Source organism: Urocitellus parryii, chromosome 5 (genome assembly GCF_045843805.1).
Source record: "Urocitellus parryii isolate mUroPar1 chromosome 5, mUroPar1.hap1, whole genome shotgun sequence".
In the NCBI taxonomy this organism is placed as follows: Eukaryota; Metazoa; Chordata; class Mammalia; order Rodentia; family Sciuridae; genus Urocitellus; species Urocitellus parryii.
The window spans coordinates 66,926,852-66,945,671 of NC_135535.1; the positions used below are offsets into that span (position 1 = coordinate 66,926,852).

The 18,820-nt window shown below is 42.4% G+C and overlaps 2 protein-coding genes and 1 long non-coding RNA gene across 3 annotated transcripts in view; 2 read left to right on the forward strand and 1 right to left on the reverse strand.

Moving 5' to 3' along the window:
- Positions 1–10,998: 10,998 nt before the first annotated feature.
- Rhebl1 (RHEB like 1) lies at positions 10,999–13,694 on the forward strand. The gene is made up of 8 exons (XM_026407093.2): positions 10,999–11,059; positions 11,618–11,689; positions 12,040–12,107; positions 12,378–12,460; positions 12,547–12,603; positions 12,779–12,826; positions 13,270–13,351; positions 13,485–13,694. Exons 1-8 carry the CDS (start codon positions 11,008–11,010, stop codon positions 13,572–13,574), a joined length of 552 nt encoding a protein of 183 aa, XP_026262878.1. The 5' UTR covers positions 10,999–11,007; the 3' UTR covers positions 13,575–13,694.
- A 1,700-nt stretch (positions 13,695–15,394) lies between these two features.
- On the reverse strand, positions 15,395–18,037 carry LOC113195456 (uncharacterized). The gene is made up of 3 exons (XR_003302402.2): positions 17,950–18,037; positions 17,491–17,569; positions 15,395–15,658 (listed from the first exon to the last, which is right to left on the reverse strand). It is a non-coding gene; the product is annotated as an uncharacterized LOC113195456 (long non-coding RNA).
- The window catches only part of Kmt2d (lysine methyltransferase 2D), a 40,124-nt gene continuing 38,814 nt past the window's right edge, over positions 17,511–18,820 (forward strand). Inside the window, exon 1 of the mRNA XM_077798251.1 lies at positions 17,511–18,582. The gene's annotated coding sequence lies outside the window, so the exon portion shown is untranslated. The remainder of the gene's footprint in view (positions 18,583–18,820) is intronic.

Sequence of the window (18,820 nt, forward strand, 5' to 3'; positions counted from 1 at the left end):
TTGCTGCTTTTTGCTGTTTTTCTCCTTACCACTCCACTAAAAAGCATTATCAGTGCAAACTTTTCAGGGTTGAGTTATACCTACACTTGTTTGATTTTATGACACTTCTTTTTTCAGAAGGTGCTGTGTGACAGATTTGGGTTTGTCTTAGAACTAAGGTATAATTAAAAACAACCTTGTTTTGAAAATTTACTGAGCATTTTGCGATAACCCTGGCAAGACCTCTGCCTGCTAGGAAATCAAAATTAGAACCACTGTTTAAAGGTTCAGGTCTTCCTTTTAAATTCATTCCTTTTTTTCAAGCAGTGTTTTCAGAACATCAAGAGTGTAGCACTGTGTTAGGCACCCCAAAACAAAAAGATTAACAAACAACTTCTTTCCTAGAAAAGGAGACAAAAAAGACATAAAATGTTTAACTACTAAAGCAACATTGTTACTTAATTGGGATTAGTTGGACCAGCAGTAAATGTAACAGTGGTACAGAGAAGGCCTTGTGATGAAAGGAAGGCCTGAATAGAGTATTGATGCTTGTGTAGGTGGACAAGGCTGGAAAGAGCATTCCAGGCACAAGGAACATCATGTGCAAGGGCTTGAAATCTGGGATTAAGATATGTAGCCTGCTGAGAGCAGAAAACTGGGAAGTGTAACAATATATAGCTAATGTTTACTGAGGAATTAATACATGTCAGGCCTTGTTTTAGCACTTTACCTGCATTCTGGTTAATCCTTGCAACTGTCCTCTGAGATGATATTATAGATGAGGAACCTGAGGCAGAGCTTTAATTCACTATCTTGGGTTGGGTACCACAGCCAGAGTGGTAAAATGAAGCAGGAGTATATGGGAAATAAAACTGCTCTGATGGGGGCGCTGGGGATATAGTTCAGTTGCCTCTCATGCACAAGGCCCTGGATTCAATCCCCAGCACCACAAACAAAAACAAAAACTGCTCTGATGGATGGGTCCAACTATGTGGGCCTTAAGCTACTGTTTACTCTTGCTCTTTCCCTTCTTTGAGTCATAATATAAAGTCCTTCTAGCTTTCTAACACTTATTTCTCTCTCATTTTATTGGCCTTTCTTCTTCCACACAGGATGTCTGATCTCCCACTAGGAGCTATCTGACCATCCAGTTAAGGAAATACATGTATTGGTTTCTGATAGGAATCCATGGGAGGCTAGCACACCCACACAAAGTATAAGAAGACCCCCAGTTCTTTCTGGATTAGAGAAAGAGAAGGGAGGTTTTGTAATGGACTGAATGTTTGTGCACTCCCCCCTTCCTATATTCAAATTTTGAAGACCTCTAAGGAATTAATTCAGGTTAACTGAATTCATAAAGGTGAGGCCTTAATCCTAGGATTAGTGCCCTTGATGAGAAGAGATACCAGAACAGTCAGTGTGTCTGTCTGTCTGTCTGTCTCTCTCTCTCCACACACACACACACACATACACACACACACACATACACACACACACACATACACACACACAAAAAGCCATGTGTGAGGACATATGTGAGAAGCCAGCTGTCTGCAAGCCACTGTCAAAAAGCTGCTATCTAGAGCCCTCATAGAAACTGAATCATCTAGAACCTTGACCTTGGACTTCTAGCCCCAAAACTATGAGAAAATAAATACCTGCTAATTAAGCCACCTGGTCTAATATTTTGTTATGATAGCCCAAGATTAAGACAAGCTTCCAGAATTTTTTTTTGGGGGGGTGGCTAGGAATTAAACCCAGGGGGGTGCTTCACCAATGGGTCACATCCTCAGCTGTTTTTTCTTGGGGGGGGGTACTGGGGATTGAACTCAGGTAATGCAACCACTGAGCCACATCTCCAGCACTATTTTGTATTTTATTTAGAGATGGGGGTCTGAGTTGCTTAGCACCTTGCTTTTGCTGAGGCTGGTTTTGAACTTGTGATCCTCCTGCTTCAGCCTCCTGAGCTGCTGGGATTATGCTGCATCCAGCCCCAGCCCTTTTCTCTCTCTCTCCCTCTTTTTTTTTTTTCCATAATTTTTTTTTAGTTGTAGCTGGACACAATACCTTTATTTTATTATTTTATTTTTATGTGGTGCTGAGGATCAAACCCAGCACCTCACACATGCTAGGCAAGTGCTCTACCACTGAGCCACAACCCCAGCATCTTACCTTTTTTTTTTTTTTTTTTTTTTTTTTGTGTGTGTGTGTGTGTGGTGCTGGGATTGAACCCAGGGCCTTGTGCATAGAAGGCAAGCACTCTACCAACTGAGCTATATCCCCTCCCCCTTACATTTTATTTTGAGACACCATCTCACTAAGCTGCTTAAGCTAAATTGCTGAAGCTGGTCTTAAACTCTTGATCTTCCTGCCTCAGCCTCCCAAGCTACTGGGATTATAAGTATATGCCACCATGCCCAGCTCTGGCTCTGAAATCTTTAAAGGAGGAAGAGTCTAGTGCTAAGATAGGGTCTTTACTTAATGAAAATAATCATCTCTCCTTGAAAAAATAGCATATCTGATATAAAACTTGACATGTTTATCCCTGACTATGCTTTTATGATCTGTGTTATATTAGAGAAGCTTTTTTCTGAGGCTGGGAGATTGAGGCAGCTGTCTGTGGAAAAGAAAGCTATAGGTAGTCAGGGTCTATTTCTCTGCAGGGGATTTTGTGGCCAATTAGCACACTCAAACCCTCCTCTCCCTGTTATTGTCTCTGTATGGGACTTGGTTGATGTATGTACATGAGAATCTCCAGGAGAGGGGGATCTTTGATTCAATAAGGATTTACTGCATGCCTACTATGTGCCATGTGTTATGCTGTATGTGGGAATAGATTAGTAAAAGCAGGTGTAGACACAATTCCTTCCCCTCATGTTTCTTACATTCATCTTACAAGACAAGCATAAATTGTTTGAATGTTGTTGAGTGTGGTGAAAGAGATCGATAGAGACATTTAAGCTGATACCTGGAGGAGTCAAGTTGTTCAAGCAGAAAATATGGCATGTGCAAAGGCCTGTATAGTTGAAGAGTATGAATAAGATGAAACTGAGAAGCATCAAGAGGTTCAATCTAGCTAGAGGGAGATGGGATCTATTTAAGGATTTTAAATTTTATTCTGAAGATGAAACCCAATTATAGAATTTGAAGCAGGGGAATAACACTGTGAAGGGAATAAATAAACACATTTTACTATTTTTATTTTTGGTACCAGGTATTAAACTAAGCCACATCCAAAGACCTTTTAATTTTGAGACAGGGGCTCACTAAATTGCTTCAGGTCTTTCTAAGTTGCTGCGGCTGGCCTGGAACTTGTGATTCTTCTGCCTCAGCTCCCTGAGCCACTGGTATTACAGTTGTAAGCCACTATGCCCAGTGAACAGGAGTTTTTGGATAGTCTTTATCCCAAAGCAGATTGGTTCTCATCTCACTTTCCACCTTAGGAAATGCTCCCACTCCCATATACAATGTGCTATGGGAGCAGATGAGACAGTATAGGGAAACTGGAGCAGATTAGGGTAGGATAGAATAGGATGAGAAATGCAATATAATTGAAGCCAATATACCTCACCCTGGCTTTGCTTCTCTCAGAAACGTAAACCCAAATTGTCTCTCAGCTTTTCTTATTGGGACCACATAATCTGAGAACACAGTTGCCTGATTTCTTACCAGAACTTGAGACTCTGCCATTTTCTTTTGCTTTCCAGTGATCGTTTGAGCAGAGTCTTGGTTTACCTTGGAACTGGTGGTCACAAGCTGAGGCAGACTTACTACCCTGAGATGAGAGCCAGGTCTGGGCTGAATATTGAATATTGCAGCTGCCCCAGGAACAGCTGGTTAAGCCCTCAGCAGCTGCAGCAGTTGGGATTCCATCCAATATTTGAACTGGGATTAAAACCATTTCCTCCACACACAGCCCTTCCTTGTTCTAATCCATAGCTTGTCTACAGTCATCTCATAGAATCTTTGAGAACAGATATAACAGATATCTTTTCTTACTAAAGTGGAGTCACCCACCTTCTTCTGGATGCAGTAAACCCAAAGCACACAGCCTCATTTCCCTCATTTTTTCTATCCTTCCATAAATTGGTCAGGATGGAGTATTCTTGAATTGTATGATATTCTGTAAAAACTATTAGAATTGTTTAAAGATGGAGGGACTTCTTTGGTGTGGTGAGGTGGTAGATTTCCTTTATCTTTCAAGAACTCTACAACAAGGCTTTCAAACTCTTGGGAGTGTTTTGGGGAGGATCAAGAATCATACTAGTGGCCAGGATTGGTAGCACCCACCAGTAATTCCAGGGGCTCAGAGGCTCCTGGATTGCAAGTTCAAAGCCAGCCTTAGCAATTTAGTGAGGCCCCAAGTAACTCAGTGAGATGCTGTCTCAATATAAAAAATAAAAAGGGCTTGGGATGTGACTCAGTGGTTAAGCACCCCTGGGTTCAATTCCTGGTCAAAAGAAAAAAAGAATCATACAAGTGGTTGTTACTTTCACACTCACTGCTTTTCACTGAACCTACAGTTAAAAACAATAGGACTGTATTTTCTGTTTGATTCTTACTCATCAGTTATGTAACCTTGAGGAAATGTTGTGTGAGATGCCAGAAGCCATAATGAAGTGCTCTCCAGAGGATGAGAAAAGAGGAGGTGCTCAAGACTTAAGGCAAATTAGGGCTAATGCTGTAGCGCAGTGGCAGTTTTGCCTAGTACATGTGAGGCACCGGGTTGGATCCTCAGTACCATATAAAAGTAAATAAAATAAGGGCATGCTGTCCATTACAACTACAAAATGAATTAAAAAAATTGGTCATAGGGCTGGGGATGTGGCTCAAGTGGTAGCGCTCTCCCTGGCATGCGTGCAGCCCAGGTTCAATCCTCAGCTCCACATACAAACAAAGATGTTGTGTCCGCCAAAAAATAAATACTAAAAAATACATATTAAAATTCTCTCTCGGGGCTGGGGATGTGGCTCAAGCGGTAGCGCGCTCGCCTGGCATGCGTGCGGCCTGGGTTCGATCCTCAGCACCACATACCAACAAAGATGTTGTGTCCACCGAGAACTAAAAAATAAATATTAAAAATTCTCTCTCCTCTCTCACTCTCAAAAAAAAAAAAAAAAAAAAAAAAGAACCTAGGGCTCACAAGGCCATATGGTTTCTGACTTTTCCTTCTTGCATGCTTCTATCTCCAAGTCAGGAAGAAGAGAGAAGTGGTGATGGGGAAGACTGACACAGGTGATAGCGAGCCCCAAGTGCCTTGACTTGTGAGTGAAATCCTTTTAGGCTTTCCATTTCCAGTAGCACATTCAGCTGACTATTGCTACATGTATGATTTAATGATTCCAGGAGAGGGAATAGAAGAATAACCAATTCAACCAACAGATTTCTGAGAGATAATACATTGTTATTGTTTAAGCTACTAAGTTTTTTTAAGCTACAAAGTTTTGATTCTATTTATTACATTGCAATAATAATCAGTAGGGAAGTTTCCCATAACTATAGAAAACCAAGAAACCCTAAAGCCCTGTGCAACAGAATTCACTGGAGAGAAAATGCAACATAATTTTGATGCAAACATTATAGAGATATTCTCTTATTTATTTATTTATTTATTTATTTTGTGGTAGTGGGGATTGAACAGGGACACTTTACCACTGAGCTACAATTTCAATCCCAGTTATTTTATTTAAAAAAAATTTTTAGGGCTGGAGATGTGGCTCAGCGGTAGCGCGCTCGCCTGGCATGCGTGCGGCCCGGGTTCGATCCTCAGCACCACATACCAACAAAGATGTTGTGTCCGCCGAGAACTAAAAAATAAATATTAAAAAAATTCTCTCTCTCTCTCTCCTCTCTCACTCTCTCTTTAAAAAAAAAAATAAAAAATAAAAAAATAAAAAAAATTTTTAGTTGTCAATGGACATTTTATTTATTTATATGTGGTACTGAGACTCAAACCCAGAGCCTCACACATGCTAGGCAAGTGCTCTACCAATGAGCTACAATCCCAGCCCTCAATCCCAGCTCTTTTATTTTTTATTTATTTATTTTTAATCAGAAGAACTGGCAACACATAAGACCAATTAATTTTTTTAATATTTTTTTTTAAAGAGTGAGAGAGAGGGAGAAAGAGAGAGAATTTTTTTTAAAGAGAGAGTGAGAGAGGAGAGAGAGAGAGAGAGAGAGAATTTTTAATATTTATTTTCTAGTTCTCGGCGGACACAACATCCTTGTTGGTATGTGGTGCTGAGAATCGAACCCGGGCCGCACACATGCCAGGTGAGCGCGCTACCGCTTGAGCCACATCCCCAGCCCCGAGAGAGAATTTTAATATGTATTTTTTAGTATTTATTTTTTGGCGGACACAACATCTTTGTTTGTATGTGGAGCTGAGGATTGAACCTGGGCTGCACGCATGCCAGGGAGAGCGCTACCACTTGAGCCACATCCCCAGCCCGCAGCTCTTTTATTTTTTAAATTCTGTTTCACTAAGTTGCTTCGGGCCTCACTAAAATGACGAGGCTAGCCTCAAACTTGCAATCCTTCTTTCTGTCTTGATCTTCAGAGTCACCAGGATTACAGGTGTGTACCAATTTACCTGGCAGATGTTTTCACTTTTTACAGAGATACTTGAAACATTTTTCTGGGAATTTTTTAATCTTTATTTTGTCTCAGTTGTTTGAGACATAGCACTGTATGGTGTTATTACTAACAATGTCATTGTAAACCTATTTATCTAACATTAGGATAGTTTGCTTCCTTTATTTTTGGTCCTGTATTGGTGATCTTGGTATAACTGTAATCTTTACCTAGTGACCATTTGTACATTATTTAAAAAAATAACTGATAAACTGGGCATGATGGCTCACACCTGTAATCCCAGCTACTCAGTTGGATTGAAAGTAATTTAGCATAGCCTTAAGCAATTTAGTGAGTTTAAAAGAACTGGGAATGTGGCTCAGTGATAATGCACTCCTTGGTTCAGTCCCTAGTATTAAAAAAAGTGATATTTAATGAACAAATATTTATTTTTCTTACATGCTAAGCAAACACTCTACCACTGAACTATACCCCCAGACTCATGAACAAATATTGAACAAATAAAAACCTTGGTCCTAAAGTTATATATGTTTTGTAGATTGAATCAAGAAACACTTTTTTTCTTTATTTATCTTGGTGCTGGGGACTGAAACCAGGGCTTATGTGCATGCCAGTCAAATACTTTACCATTGAGCTACATCCTAGCTTAAGCATTTCATTCTTCCTTTTTTCTTTTCTTTTCTCTCCTTCCTTCCTTCCTTCCTTCCTTCCTTCCTTCCTTTCTTCCTTTTTTTTTATTTTTTGATATGAGGAATTGAATCCTATCACTTTACCACTGAGTTACATCTCCAGACTTTTTATTTATTTATTTATTTACATTTTGATCTCAAAATATAAATAAATAAATAAATAAATAAAAAGACTGAAGATGTAACTCAGCTAAATTGCTGAGGGTCTCACTTTTGCTCAGGTTCACCTTCAACTTGTGATGCTTCTGCCTCAGTCTCTCAAGTCACTGGAATTACAGGCATGTACTACCACACTTATTGGCCCTAAATATTTATTTCAAATCATCTCATCTTTTGTCTTCCCTTACTATAGAGGTTAGAAAGGAAAATGGTAAAATTTCTGGACTCCCTTACAGCTACAGATGGTCATATGCTACAGTTTTATTCAAGGAGACAATCTGGTAAAGATATTCCCTCCACATGTAAACAGAAAAGGCCACAAGAGGAGAAAGCCCTTTATCTGATCTCTTTCACTTTGGTGTGTACCACCATACCTGATTCACAGCAAGAGTCTGAAGATGAGTTAATGAAGAGACTATTTACAGAGGTGTGGACAGAGTACAGGAAAGCAATAGTGAGTAGAATAGTAACCCAAGGTGTATAACATAGGCCCATCACAACTGTAGGCATGAGGAGTGAGGACAGGGGTTACAGCAAACCAGGAGAGAGCTGAGTGAGAGGTAGCTTCCTCAAGAGGAGCTTTGACCTTCAGAGGGGTCCCAGCCACCCTCCTCTTTCATTCTAATCTCCTTTGAGTGCTTCCCTTTGTTTAAGCTCCACAGAGAGTCAGAGGGAAAAGTCTCCTGGACACAAATCAAGGTAAAAAATATTGAAGAATTAATCTGGAGGTAAAAACACCACACAGGCATCTATCTTTTTCTTTTTTCTTTTCTTACATCTACAGAACGCAACACACAGTGAGAGTCCTGGCAAAAAGTAGGCGATGAATCCATTTTTATTTGCATTTAATTGAATTTAGTTATCTGTTCTGTCCTACAGTACTCACGACCCAATCTGAAATCACCATCAACCTTATTCATGCATAAAATCCAACATAAAATTGCTAGTCTGCAAATAACTTCTTTTTTACCCAACAGCAAAAGATATTTGGATCCTTTCCTGAGGCCAGATTAGGAGTGGGTTTTTGAAGCAACTTTTGTAGATCTAGATTTAAAAAACATATTAGAAATGCAAAATAAACTGGGTGTTGTGGCATGTGCTTTTTCCTTCTCTCTTTTTCTTTCTTTCTTTTCTTTTCTTTTTTTTTAGAGGAAGGTCTTGTTAAAATTACCTAGGTTAGTCTTGAACTTGCTGTCCTGCCTCAGCCTCCTAAGTAGCTGGAATTACAAGTGTGTACCACCATACCTTTAGATGTGTGTGTTTACACTATTTTTTTTTTTTTTTTTAAGATGGGGTCTTGTTACTCATGAGTTAAAGCCATCCTCCACCTCAGCCTCTGAAGTAGCTGGACAAGTGTGTTGTCATCCTGCCTGGCTCAACATTTATATATTGATGAATGAATAAATTAAAATAATTATCAATGTTAGTTTTGTTGTAAATATAAAGTGAGATAACAATAAAATGCACTCTATAAATTTAAGTGTTTTCCTTCTCCCTTCCCCATGTCCAATAATTCAACAAGTCAGCTTGACCTCAGTTTTCAAACATATCTTTTCTCTCTACTTCATTTATTACTACCATTCTAGGCAAACCAACCTTATCTCCCATCTACACTACAGTAATAGTTTCTTTCTTAGCTGATCTCTCCACCTTCTTTCTTGCTCCAGTTCCCATCAAACTCCAATCTCTCCAGAGTGAGGAAGATCTTTTAGAATTGCTTTTTTTTTTGGATGGTGGAGTTGGCTGGGATGGAACCCAGGGTCTCAGGCTGCAGTCTGGCTGGGCACAAAATAACCGACCTGCCACAAAGCCTTGTAGGTTCAAACAGCAACTCTTTATTCCCGAACTCTCACTGGCACTCTACACACACTTTCCGGGAACATATTCCCGAGCCAATTCTCACAGAACCCAGCGAAAACTCAAGGGGAACTCCGAAGTAGCCACCGCCCTAGGCAGCAGGATCCGCCCTAATCCCAGAGCCGCCCTATTCCCAGGATCCGCCCTAATCCTGGAGCGAGCTTCCCTATTCCCCGCCCCCAGGATCCACCCTAATCCTCAAACCGCCCTAATCCCGGAGCAGGGTCACCTTTCAACCATTCCCTCTAGCAAAATACCAGGTGTCATTCCCACTAAACTGTGGCTCTCAACAGTCTCATGCATAAAAGAATGTGCTCTACCATTGAATTACATCCTTAGCACTAGAAACAGTTCTGATGATGTCATTTCTAAACCAGATTAAACATCTTTTGGTATTTAGAATTAACCTGGACTTCTTTATGTTGTTTGGTCTCTACTTTCCTCTTAAACTTCATATGCTTTAGGCTAATTGGCTCTTCCCCCCAACCATCCTGGAATTAACAAAATTTATTTCCATTTTAGCACTTTAGCATTGATGGATTCTTCTTTTGGAATATTCAGCTAGTTAACTCCTTGTTGCCATTCAGATATCAGTTTTAAGGGGGACTCCCTCTGAGAAGGAGTATCACTAATCAGAAGTGGCAATTTCTTATCATACCACCTTTAATAGCACTTAACACTGCACTGTTTTATTTATTTATTTATTTATTTATTGTCTATATGTTTGTTTCTCCCTCAATAATAACCCCCCCCTCGTGCTGGGGATTGAATCCAGGGCTTCCTACATGTCACACTGATCTATAACCCCAGACCCTCTCCTCAATAAATTTTAAGCTTTGTGAGAATAGAGACCTTGTCTGGTATGTTCATCTTTCCATCTCCAAAGTTGGAGCGATGTCTGGAACTTGTAGTATATGCCTAATAAATATTCGCTGAATAAATGAGCGCACTACTTATGACGACGACGATGACGACGACAACAACAACTCAAACTAGTCGGTTACACATTCTTGCAAATTTTCCAAGAACAAGAATCGCAGTTCCAAGCCCCTGGGTTCCATCCCAGAACCGGAAAAAGAAAAATCCTGGAAGACTGGGAAACCTAAAAACAAAAGATCTGGGGTTGCAGGCTGAAGAAGCAAAGGAAAAAATTCATGAACTTTGGCTTTTCTTTCCTAGCCAAAGACCCCAGAGACCTTGCAAAAGGGAGGCCTAGAATCTTTTGACTAGACACTCCGGCTCAATCACGGTGGGTATTTTCCATCTATGATACTTTGTAGCCACTCCTGTCGGGCTGCAAATGCGCAAATACCTTTAGGACCCGGTGTTCCATTCTGTTTCTTTATGAATGAACCGGCTCAAATCGACGCACGCGCAGCTCCCGGTTCTCCGGCTCCACGTGAGGCCCACCAGTCCCTCTAGCCCGGCGGCCCCGCCCTCATCCATTCTAATAGACCAATGATGAGAGGCCTGGGGGGCGGAGCCCGAAGCCACCAGGTTCTGTAGTTCCCCGGGCGCCCGGCTCCCTCGCGTTAGTCTGGCTATGTTGTGATCACGTGGCCGACTTCGGGCGCGGCGCTTGTTTTGGTTTTTCTTTAGCTTGCCTCTGGAAGCTTTGGGGTGAACAATTTTCCTGCACCGGTTGCCGTGCCTGCCTACATCCAGACCTCTTCTTCGGGCTCTCTTAGCCCGCAGTTCTGCATGCCCCTTGGGGCGGGTTCCTGCCATGCCGTTGGTCCGCTACAGGAAAGTGGTCATCCTCGGATACCGCTCTGTAGGTGAGTCTCCGCCCTGCAAAGAACAGGAACGCACCGCAGCTTTGTGGCCAGAAGAGGCGCGCTGTCGCGGGAACTTGACCCAGTGCCTAGTGTTTAGAGCGAGGGATGGAGGAAAAAAGGTTGGTGTGTTGAAGGCTGCAGGAAGCCGTAGCTTGTAAGGGTTAATGTGGACTTGACTGCAGGAACATCTGAGAGGTCCTCAGCATTATCCTGGGAGTAGAGATGGGGTCCGGACTCGAAGGTGTGGGCAAATAGTCACAAGTGTCCTGGGGCAGTGAGGACACTCCTAGGAATATCCATCCAATCTTCCCGGGAGTAAGGTGGGGTAGGGAAAGGTGGCAGGAAAGGCTTCCTGTCGCGCTGCTGTATGCACCCGGGAGCCAAAGCGAAGAGACAAGGCCAAAAGATGGGGAAGGTAGCATAAGAGAAAGTCTTTGTTGGGGCGCTCACAGACTAGGGTACTGATTTGGGGTACTATTTGGTCCTGAGCCACAGTCCTAAAGGACTGAGGATGTGAATGTGGAGGGATGTTTTACATACTACTTCTGCACTTTACAGGGAAGACATCTTTGGCACATCAATTTGTGAAAGGCGAGTTTTTGGAAGGCTATGATCCTACAGTGGAGAATAGTGAGTAGTTTGTCCTTTCGTGTGAAGGGGATATAACCTGGAAGGCTTGGGTGCCTCACCCAACTCCATGATTTGGGATTTTCCTGTTGCCAAGGGGCTCCTTTATTTAGTTGTTAAATCTAATCTCCTCTTGCAATCTTGTTCTGTGGGTGAATAGAGTATGGATTTGCAAGGTACTATGTCCAGAATAGTGTAGATATAGACAGTAAGAGTCCTAGCATGTCACTTTAGTTTCCTGGAGAGCTCCCTGGACCTGGTACATCTATGTCACCTCCAGAGTTAAGAATGTATGGGGTACACATTGCTGGCTGTTCAAGGCACCTCACAGTCAAGTTTTCTTTTCTTTTCAGCTTACAGCAAGATAGTGACTCTTGGCAAAGATGAGTTTCACCTACACCTGGTGGACACAGCAGGGCAGGTACCAGTTGGGGCAGGGTATTCAAATGTGGTAGTTCAGCCCTAGGAGATAAAGTTTGGCAGCTTTCGTGGTTCATGTGTAAAGTAGTATTGGATGAAAAGCATTTTAGCTGCTAACACTGTTTATAGGGCTCATTAGAGCTGTTCCATAAACTTATTGGATAGAAGTGACTGGAGTGGGGAGTGCCCCAAGAACACTGGACACTGTCCCACCGACCTTTGCCATCTGAGTGGTGTGGATCTAGGTACTAATGTTTCTATTTCTTGTCAGGATGAGTACAGCATTTTGCCCTATTCATTCATCATTGGGGTCCATGGTTATGTCCTTGTGTATTCTGTCACCTCTCTACATAGGTAAGTAAACAAAGTTGTGGGGGACCTGGGAGGACATGAGGACTGTCTCAGAATTAAGATTATAGCTCCATTTCTTGTGTTTAAAGCTTCCAAGTCATTGAGAGTCTGTACCAAAAGCTACATGAAGGGCATGGGAAAACCCGGTAAGTGGGCTGAAGGGGGTTGGAGGAGCAGAGGGGTGAATTGTCTAAATTAGAAAGGAGGCTAGTACATAGATAATGCCTAGTCTGATGGGGATTTGTCAAGCCTTGATTTGAAGGTGGTTGGGGTCCATAGAGAATGAGAGGGGAGCCTATAGTCACTGCCATCTCCTCACAGGCTGCCAGTGGTGCTAGTGGGGAACAAGGCAGATCTCTCTCCAGACAGGTATGTAAGTCTCTGCTGCTCAGGGTTAAGGAAAGTGAGCTAGACTAGGAATCAGTTAAGCTTTAGTCCTATCCCTACTACTGACTCAAATAAACTATTTCACCTCTCTTCATTTCTAACTAGAGGGTTAAGAGAAGATAACCCTTCTGTCACAAAAGCCACAGTTGCAGTATTTCAAGTCTCAGTCCTTTTTTTTTTTTTTTTTAAATCTCCCTGTGGTTCTGGGGATTGAACCCAGGCCTTGTGCATGTGAGGCAGGCATTCTACTGAGCTATATTCCCAGCTGCAAGACTCAGCCCTTTGTTTACCTATATCTCTTTCCTAACCTTTGTTGCAAACTTTGGAGAGATGGGAAGTATCAGAGAAGTCTAGATCCTAAAGATTTTGCAGAGAACTTGGGTACATTGTTATCATCCATTTTTATGTCCCAAATTTACTTCCAGAGAGGTACAGGCAGTTGAAGGGAAGAAATTAGCAGAGTCCTGGGGTGCGACATTTATGGAGTCATCTGCTCGAGAGACTCAGGTACTGGGAAGATGGTGGGGATAGCAGTTTCTTCCTTATACATTGCTTGGTGGTGGGGATGGGAGGGGAATGGGGCGTTCACCTCAGAGCTGGCACCAAACTGACTTTTGCCCTGAATGCTTATCCCTTATAGCTGACTCAAGGCATCTTCACAAAAGTCATCCAGGAGATTGCTCGTGTGGAGAATTCCTATGGGCAAGAGCGACGATGCCGTCTCATGTGAGCCTTCGGGTGTGGGGTAACTCCCTTGTTGCTGCCCCTAGCACTTGCTGGGTTCCACTGGGGGACAGACCCTCTGGACTTCATGGATAGCTGCCAGCTATTCCTAGCCCTCTGGGCACACAGTGTGGTACCTCATATTTGCACACTCTCCACAGGCTCCAGTGGTCTGGGTGTCAATGTTTACAAAGGGCAAGGATGTCTCATGGGCACTGGCCTCTCTAGACCGTTTTTTCCTCTAAATGAATTCTCTTAGAACCTGTGGGTTGGTATATGAGTCCTGGGCATTGTTTATCCAGGACTCATCCTCCTGTATAGGTTTTTGGTGTTGCCTGGGCAAGAAGAGCTAGGGACTCCTGAAGAAGAGTTGGCTCCCTGGTGTGACAATGTATATATGCAAATAAACTGAGAAATCTTTTCTGAGAAGCTCAGGACCAGTATTCCTTTTCCAAGGAGTGATGGTCTTTGGTGGGAAATCATTCCTCCTACCTCATTCCTACTCCTTACTCCTCATTTATTAAGGACCATTACCCTAAGACTTACCACCTGCCTTTCTCACCTTTCTGCTAGGTTCTTCTCTACAGTACTGAGTTTCTGTTGGTTGCTCCACCCATCCAAGTTAGGCTCTTAACATTCCCTTATCTACAGAAACACCACCCTCTAGTGGCCACCTGCCATATGCTGATCTAGCTGTTGTCTCTGGGGCCTTAGTACTTGGCTGAGACTCCTGGTAGATTTTGGGGGGGAAAAAAAAGGAAGTTCCTCACTCCTTATAATGTGAAAATGAAGGTAAAGACTAAAAGTGTTGTGAAGATCTTGATTCCCCAAGAAAGTTGAGAAAGTCATAAATAATGCTTCTAGTGCATATCAGCCTCTTTGCCCCTAGTCCCTTTCATTATAATATGCATTCTTTGCTCTTTTTATGCTTTTTAATTTTTTTGTACTGTTCACATTTTGGGGGGCATGCTATATGTTTTAGCTGCCAAAGGATATTGTTTTTGTCCTTTTTCAACAACTTACCACCTTAGAATGAGGATGGCTATCTATTTCAGCTAGAAAGGTTTGGGTCTCTTTGCCTCAGTTTATATACATACATACACAAACACACACTATATACATATTTTAGTTGTCAATGGATCTTTACTTATCTATATGCAGTGCTGAGAATTGAACCCCATGCCTCACACATGCCAGGCAAGTGCTCTACCACTGAGCCACGACCCCAGCACCTCTCTGTCTCAATTTTTTAAAATTTATTTTATTTTTGGTACCAGGAATTGAAGCCAAGGGTGCTTGAGACACATCCCCAGCTCCCCTCCTTCCCCCGCCCCTTTTTAGACAGGGTCTTGCTAAATTGCTGAGGCTGCCTTTGAACTTGTAATCTTCCTGCCTCAGCCTCCCAAGTAGCTGAGATTGGAGGCATGCACCACCCTATCCAGCTGCCTGTTTTTCTTGACTCTCTTTCTCATAACCCAAGAGTCTAACTGGCCCAGTTTCTCCTTCAACGAAATGGATTATTTGAATGGTATCATAAATGTATAAGGAGGATGAAGTACCCCATCAGTGCACTTACTTGGTGGCAGTGAGAAATGGACATAAATTTTTTTTTTTTTTTTTTGTGGTATTGGGGACTCTTAGCTACATTCCCAGTCCTTTTTAAAAAAAATATATATTTTTAGTTGTAGATGAACCCACACAGTTTCTTTATTTTTATGTGGTGCTGAGGATTGAACCCAGTGCCTCATGCATGCAAGGCAATCTCTTTTTTTTTTTTAAAGTAAGGTTTATTGCTTTGCTAGCACAGGGCACTCCTGCCCCAGAGACTGTGATTCTGCCCATCAACAGGAACACTTTTATTTATTTATTTTTAAAGAGAGTGAGAGAGGAGGGGGGGGGAGAGAGAGAGAGAGAATTTTTAATATTTATTTTTTAGTTCTCCGCGGACACGACATCTTTGTTGGTATGTGGTGCTGAGGATCCAACCCGGGCCACACGCATGCCAGGCGAGCACGCTACCGCTTGAGCCACATCCCCAACCCCGCGAGGCAATCTCTTTACCACTGAGCTACAGTTCCAGCTCTCCCAGTCCTTTTTATTAAAAAAAAAAAAGTTTATTATTTTTGGTTTTGAGGATTGAACCCAAAGGTGCTTTAGCACTGAGCCACATCCCTACCGTGGTAAGAGTATGTTGCTTAGTGCTTCTAAATTGCTGAGTCTGGCCTTGAATTTATAATCCTCCTGTCTCAGACTCCCAAGTCTCTGGAATTGCAGGCATGTGCTACCAGGCCTGGCTATTTTTTTGAGATAGGGTATCACCAAGTTGTCCAGGCTGGGCCCAAATCTGTGATCCGGGCTGGGTATGTGGCTCAAGCAGCACACTCGCCTGGCATGCATGGGGCGCTGGGTTCGATCCTCAACACCACATAAAAATAAAATAAAGATATTGTGTCCACCTAAAAAAACTAAAAAATAAATATTAAAAAAAAAAAATCTGTGATCCTTTGCTCTAGTCTCCTGAGTTGCTTGTATTACAAATGTGTACCACCATGCCCAGCTAGGTGGGATGTTTTAAAAAATATTTTTTAAACATTTTTATTCATTGTTGATGAATTTTTAAATTTTATTTATTTATTGGTATGTGGTGCTGAGAATTGAACCCAGTGCCTCACACATGCTAGGCAAGTGCTCTACCACTGAGCCACAATCCCAGCCCGATAGGTGGGATTTTTAGCCATGACCTTGTCAGTATTTGGCTCCAGTCTTATGGCTGAAAATGATGTTTTGTCATGCTGATTTTTCAAAGTCCTATTTTTGCTTCTCTGATACAGAATCTAACAGGAAATAAGGCTTCTAGAAAAAAATATATACCCCAAAGAGCAATCTCAGTGACTTAGGAAGTTTCTTAAGGCCATCATCATCCTCTCTTTACTTTTTACTTGGAAGCCCCAAGTCACATATGGCATACAATTAGGTCCTTCTGCACATCTGGTAAGGATTCTCATTACAGGAACCTACCACTGCCATTTTCATAAAGCCTGGGATAGACTTTATAGACATCTGAGATTTTTCTAGATGTTTATCAATAAGCAATCCCAGGGCCTGAAAACCTTGAGTTATTAGTGGTTAATAGCTTCTCCATTTAGCATTGTAACCTTGGGCAGTCACTTAAAGTCTCTGAGCCTCAGCATCTTACATAGTGTGGTTAAATCTGCTTCAGCCGGTTGAGATGAGAATTAAATGAGGTAATATACATAATAGTTTGCATAGGTCATCATACATACAAGCCCTTAAGAAATGGTGGCTATCAGCTGGGTGCAGTGTAATTCCAGCAGCTTGAGAGGCTGAGGCAGGAGGATCCCAATTAAAGTCATCTTCAGCAATTTAGCAAGGCCCTAAGCAACTTAGTGAGACCCTGTCTCAAAAAAATAAAAAAATGCTGGGGATGTCGCTCAGTGGTTAAGTGCCCTTGGGTTCAATCCCCAGTACAAGGAAAAAAAAGTTAAAAAAAAAAAGAAAAAAAAGAAATGGTAGCTATCAGTCTATAAGTCAGTGTTATTATTGGAGTTTCTAGTGAGGGTTTGCCTTTCCCTATCTCTGGGTACAGACAATAGGGAGGTATCTTCCATTTTCCAACTTCTATCTCTCAATTAACTTACTATATAGCTGGGACAGATGTGGGGTCATTGCTAAAGGTTTTTCATTTTCGTTTTTTTCTGAAATGCACTTGGTCAGAGCAGAGAACATGATGTCAATGTGTGCATATTGGAGGACATACCTCGTCCTGATCCCTCCTATAACCATGACCAAATCTTCATGACTGTCCAATATGGAAGCCCCAAGTCACATATGGCTTTATAAATTTAATTTAGTTAAAATAAAAAAGTTCCTCAATAATACTACCTTCATTTCAAAGTGCTCACCTTTTCCATTGGGCCTGTGTCGTAAACTCTTCCCACAACACTAGTTCTGTACCGTTCTGCTTGCCTTTCTTCACTTTTCCTTTAAAAACAAAAAAATACTCAGGAGGCTGAGGCAGGAGGACAGCAAGTTCTAGACCAGCCAGAGTAACTTATGAAGACCCAGTCTCAAAATAAAAAATTCAAAAGGCTGGGGATGTAAACCATTTGTAGTGACCCCCTCCCCCACAATACTCAGTACAGCTAAAAAAACACACACAATGTTTTTAATCAACAAAACATGGCCTTTGGTTTGAAGCATGGCTCAGCTTCTCACTAGATGTGACTTCCTGGGCAATTTTATCTCTTTTAGCCTCAATCTTTTCATTGGTAATATGGAGATCGTTCCATGCAATTCATAATACAAGTGAGGAATAACTAGGAAGATATAAAGTATCTACACATTGTTAGTTTGTCTCCTACCTGCCCCAAGTGTACAGCTCATACAGAAAGTCACTCCTATTGCTTCCTCTCATCCAGACTTGGGGTGGAGGTGCCCGCCAAGAGTGTGTTCTGGAATCTTTTTCAGAGTAACAGTACTCCCGCCAGGTAGTAGCAAAGCTACCTTAGTTTACTTAGAAAGAAAAAAAAAGGGGGGGGGGACAAAGGGCCTGAAGATTCCGAAACACTAGAGTTGGGGGTAGGAGCACTCTGAAAAGGAAGAGAAGGAAGCTCTGCATTGATGTTTTGATGGGGAAGCGGTGTGTGTGTGTGTGTGTGTGTGTAGCAATTGTGAGGGCACCGACCGTCCTTACTCAAGAAGGGGTCTGGGAGCCAGAAGGAAAGACTAGGAACTCGTCCAGAGTTCTTTGGGCCCCCGAACGTGGCAAGAACACACCCTATACAGCGCCAGGCGCCGTGCCTCACTTTCTCCATTTGCGGACTCCAGTTCCCAGGATGCAGAGCAGCGTCCAATCTCCTGGCTCTTTTTCCATCCCCCTCCCGGGAAAGATTGCCCCTGGCCAAGACAAGGGGGCAGCTGCAGTTTCAGAAACCAACGACTGCAAGGGAATGGAATTAGAAAGTGACCAGAATTCCAGTTTCACCGTCCAGAAGGTAAGGAAGACAGCTCCAGAACTGGGGCGACGAGCAGGGGGTCTTCATTCCCACGTGTCTGCACAGCGGCTGGTCCGGCGCAGTCGGGGTTAACCTGTGGCGGAGGGATCCCGTAACGTGTGCGTAGAACTGCAGAGTCACAGCCTTTCCTCCGAGAGGGCCGTATCCCTACGCCGCCCCGCTCCAACACAAAATAGGGCCGCATCTTATCCTTTCTCCCCTTCTTGAGTGGGGCTCC

Coding starts and splice junctions, on each gene's coding strand:
- Rhebl1 (XM_026407093.2), top strand. CDS start 11,008: ATGCCGTTGGTCCGCTACAGGAAAGTGGTCATCCTCGGATACCGCTCT. Junction 11,690..12,039: donor TGATCCTACAGTGGAGAATA/GTGAGTAGTTTG, acceptor TTTTCTTTTCAG/CTTACAGCAAGATAGTGACT. Junction 12,604..12,778: donor GAAGGGCATGGGAAAACCCG/GTAAGTGGGCTG, acceptor ATCTCCTCACAG/GCTGCCAGTGGTGCTAGTGG.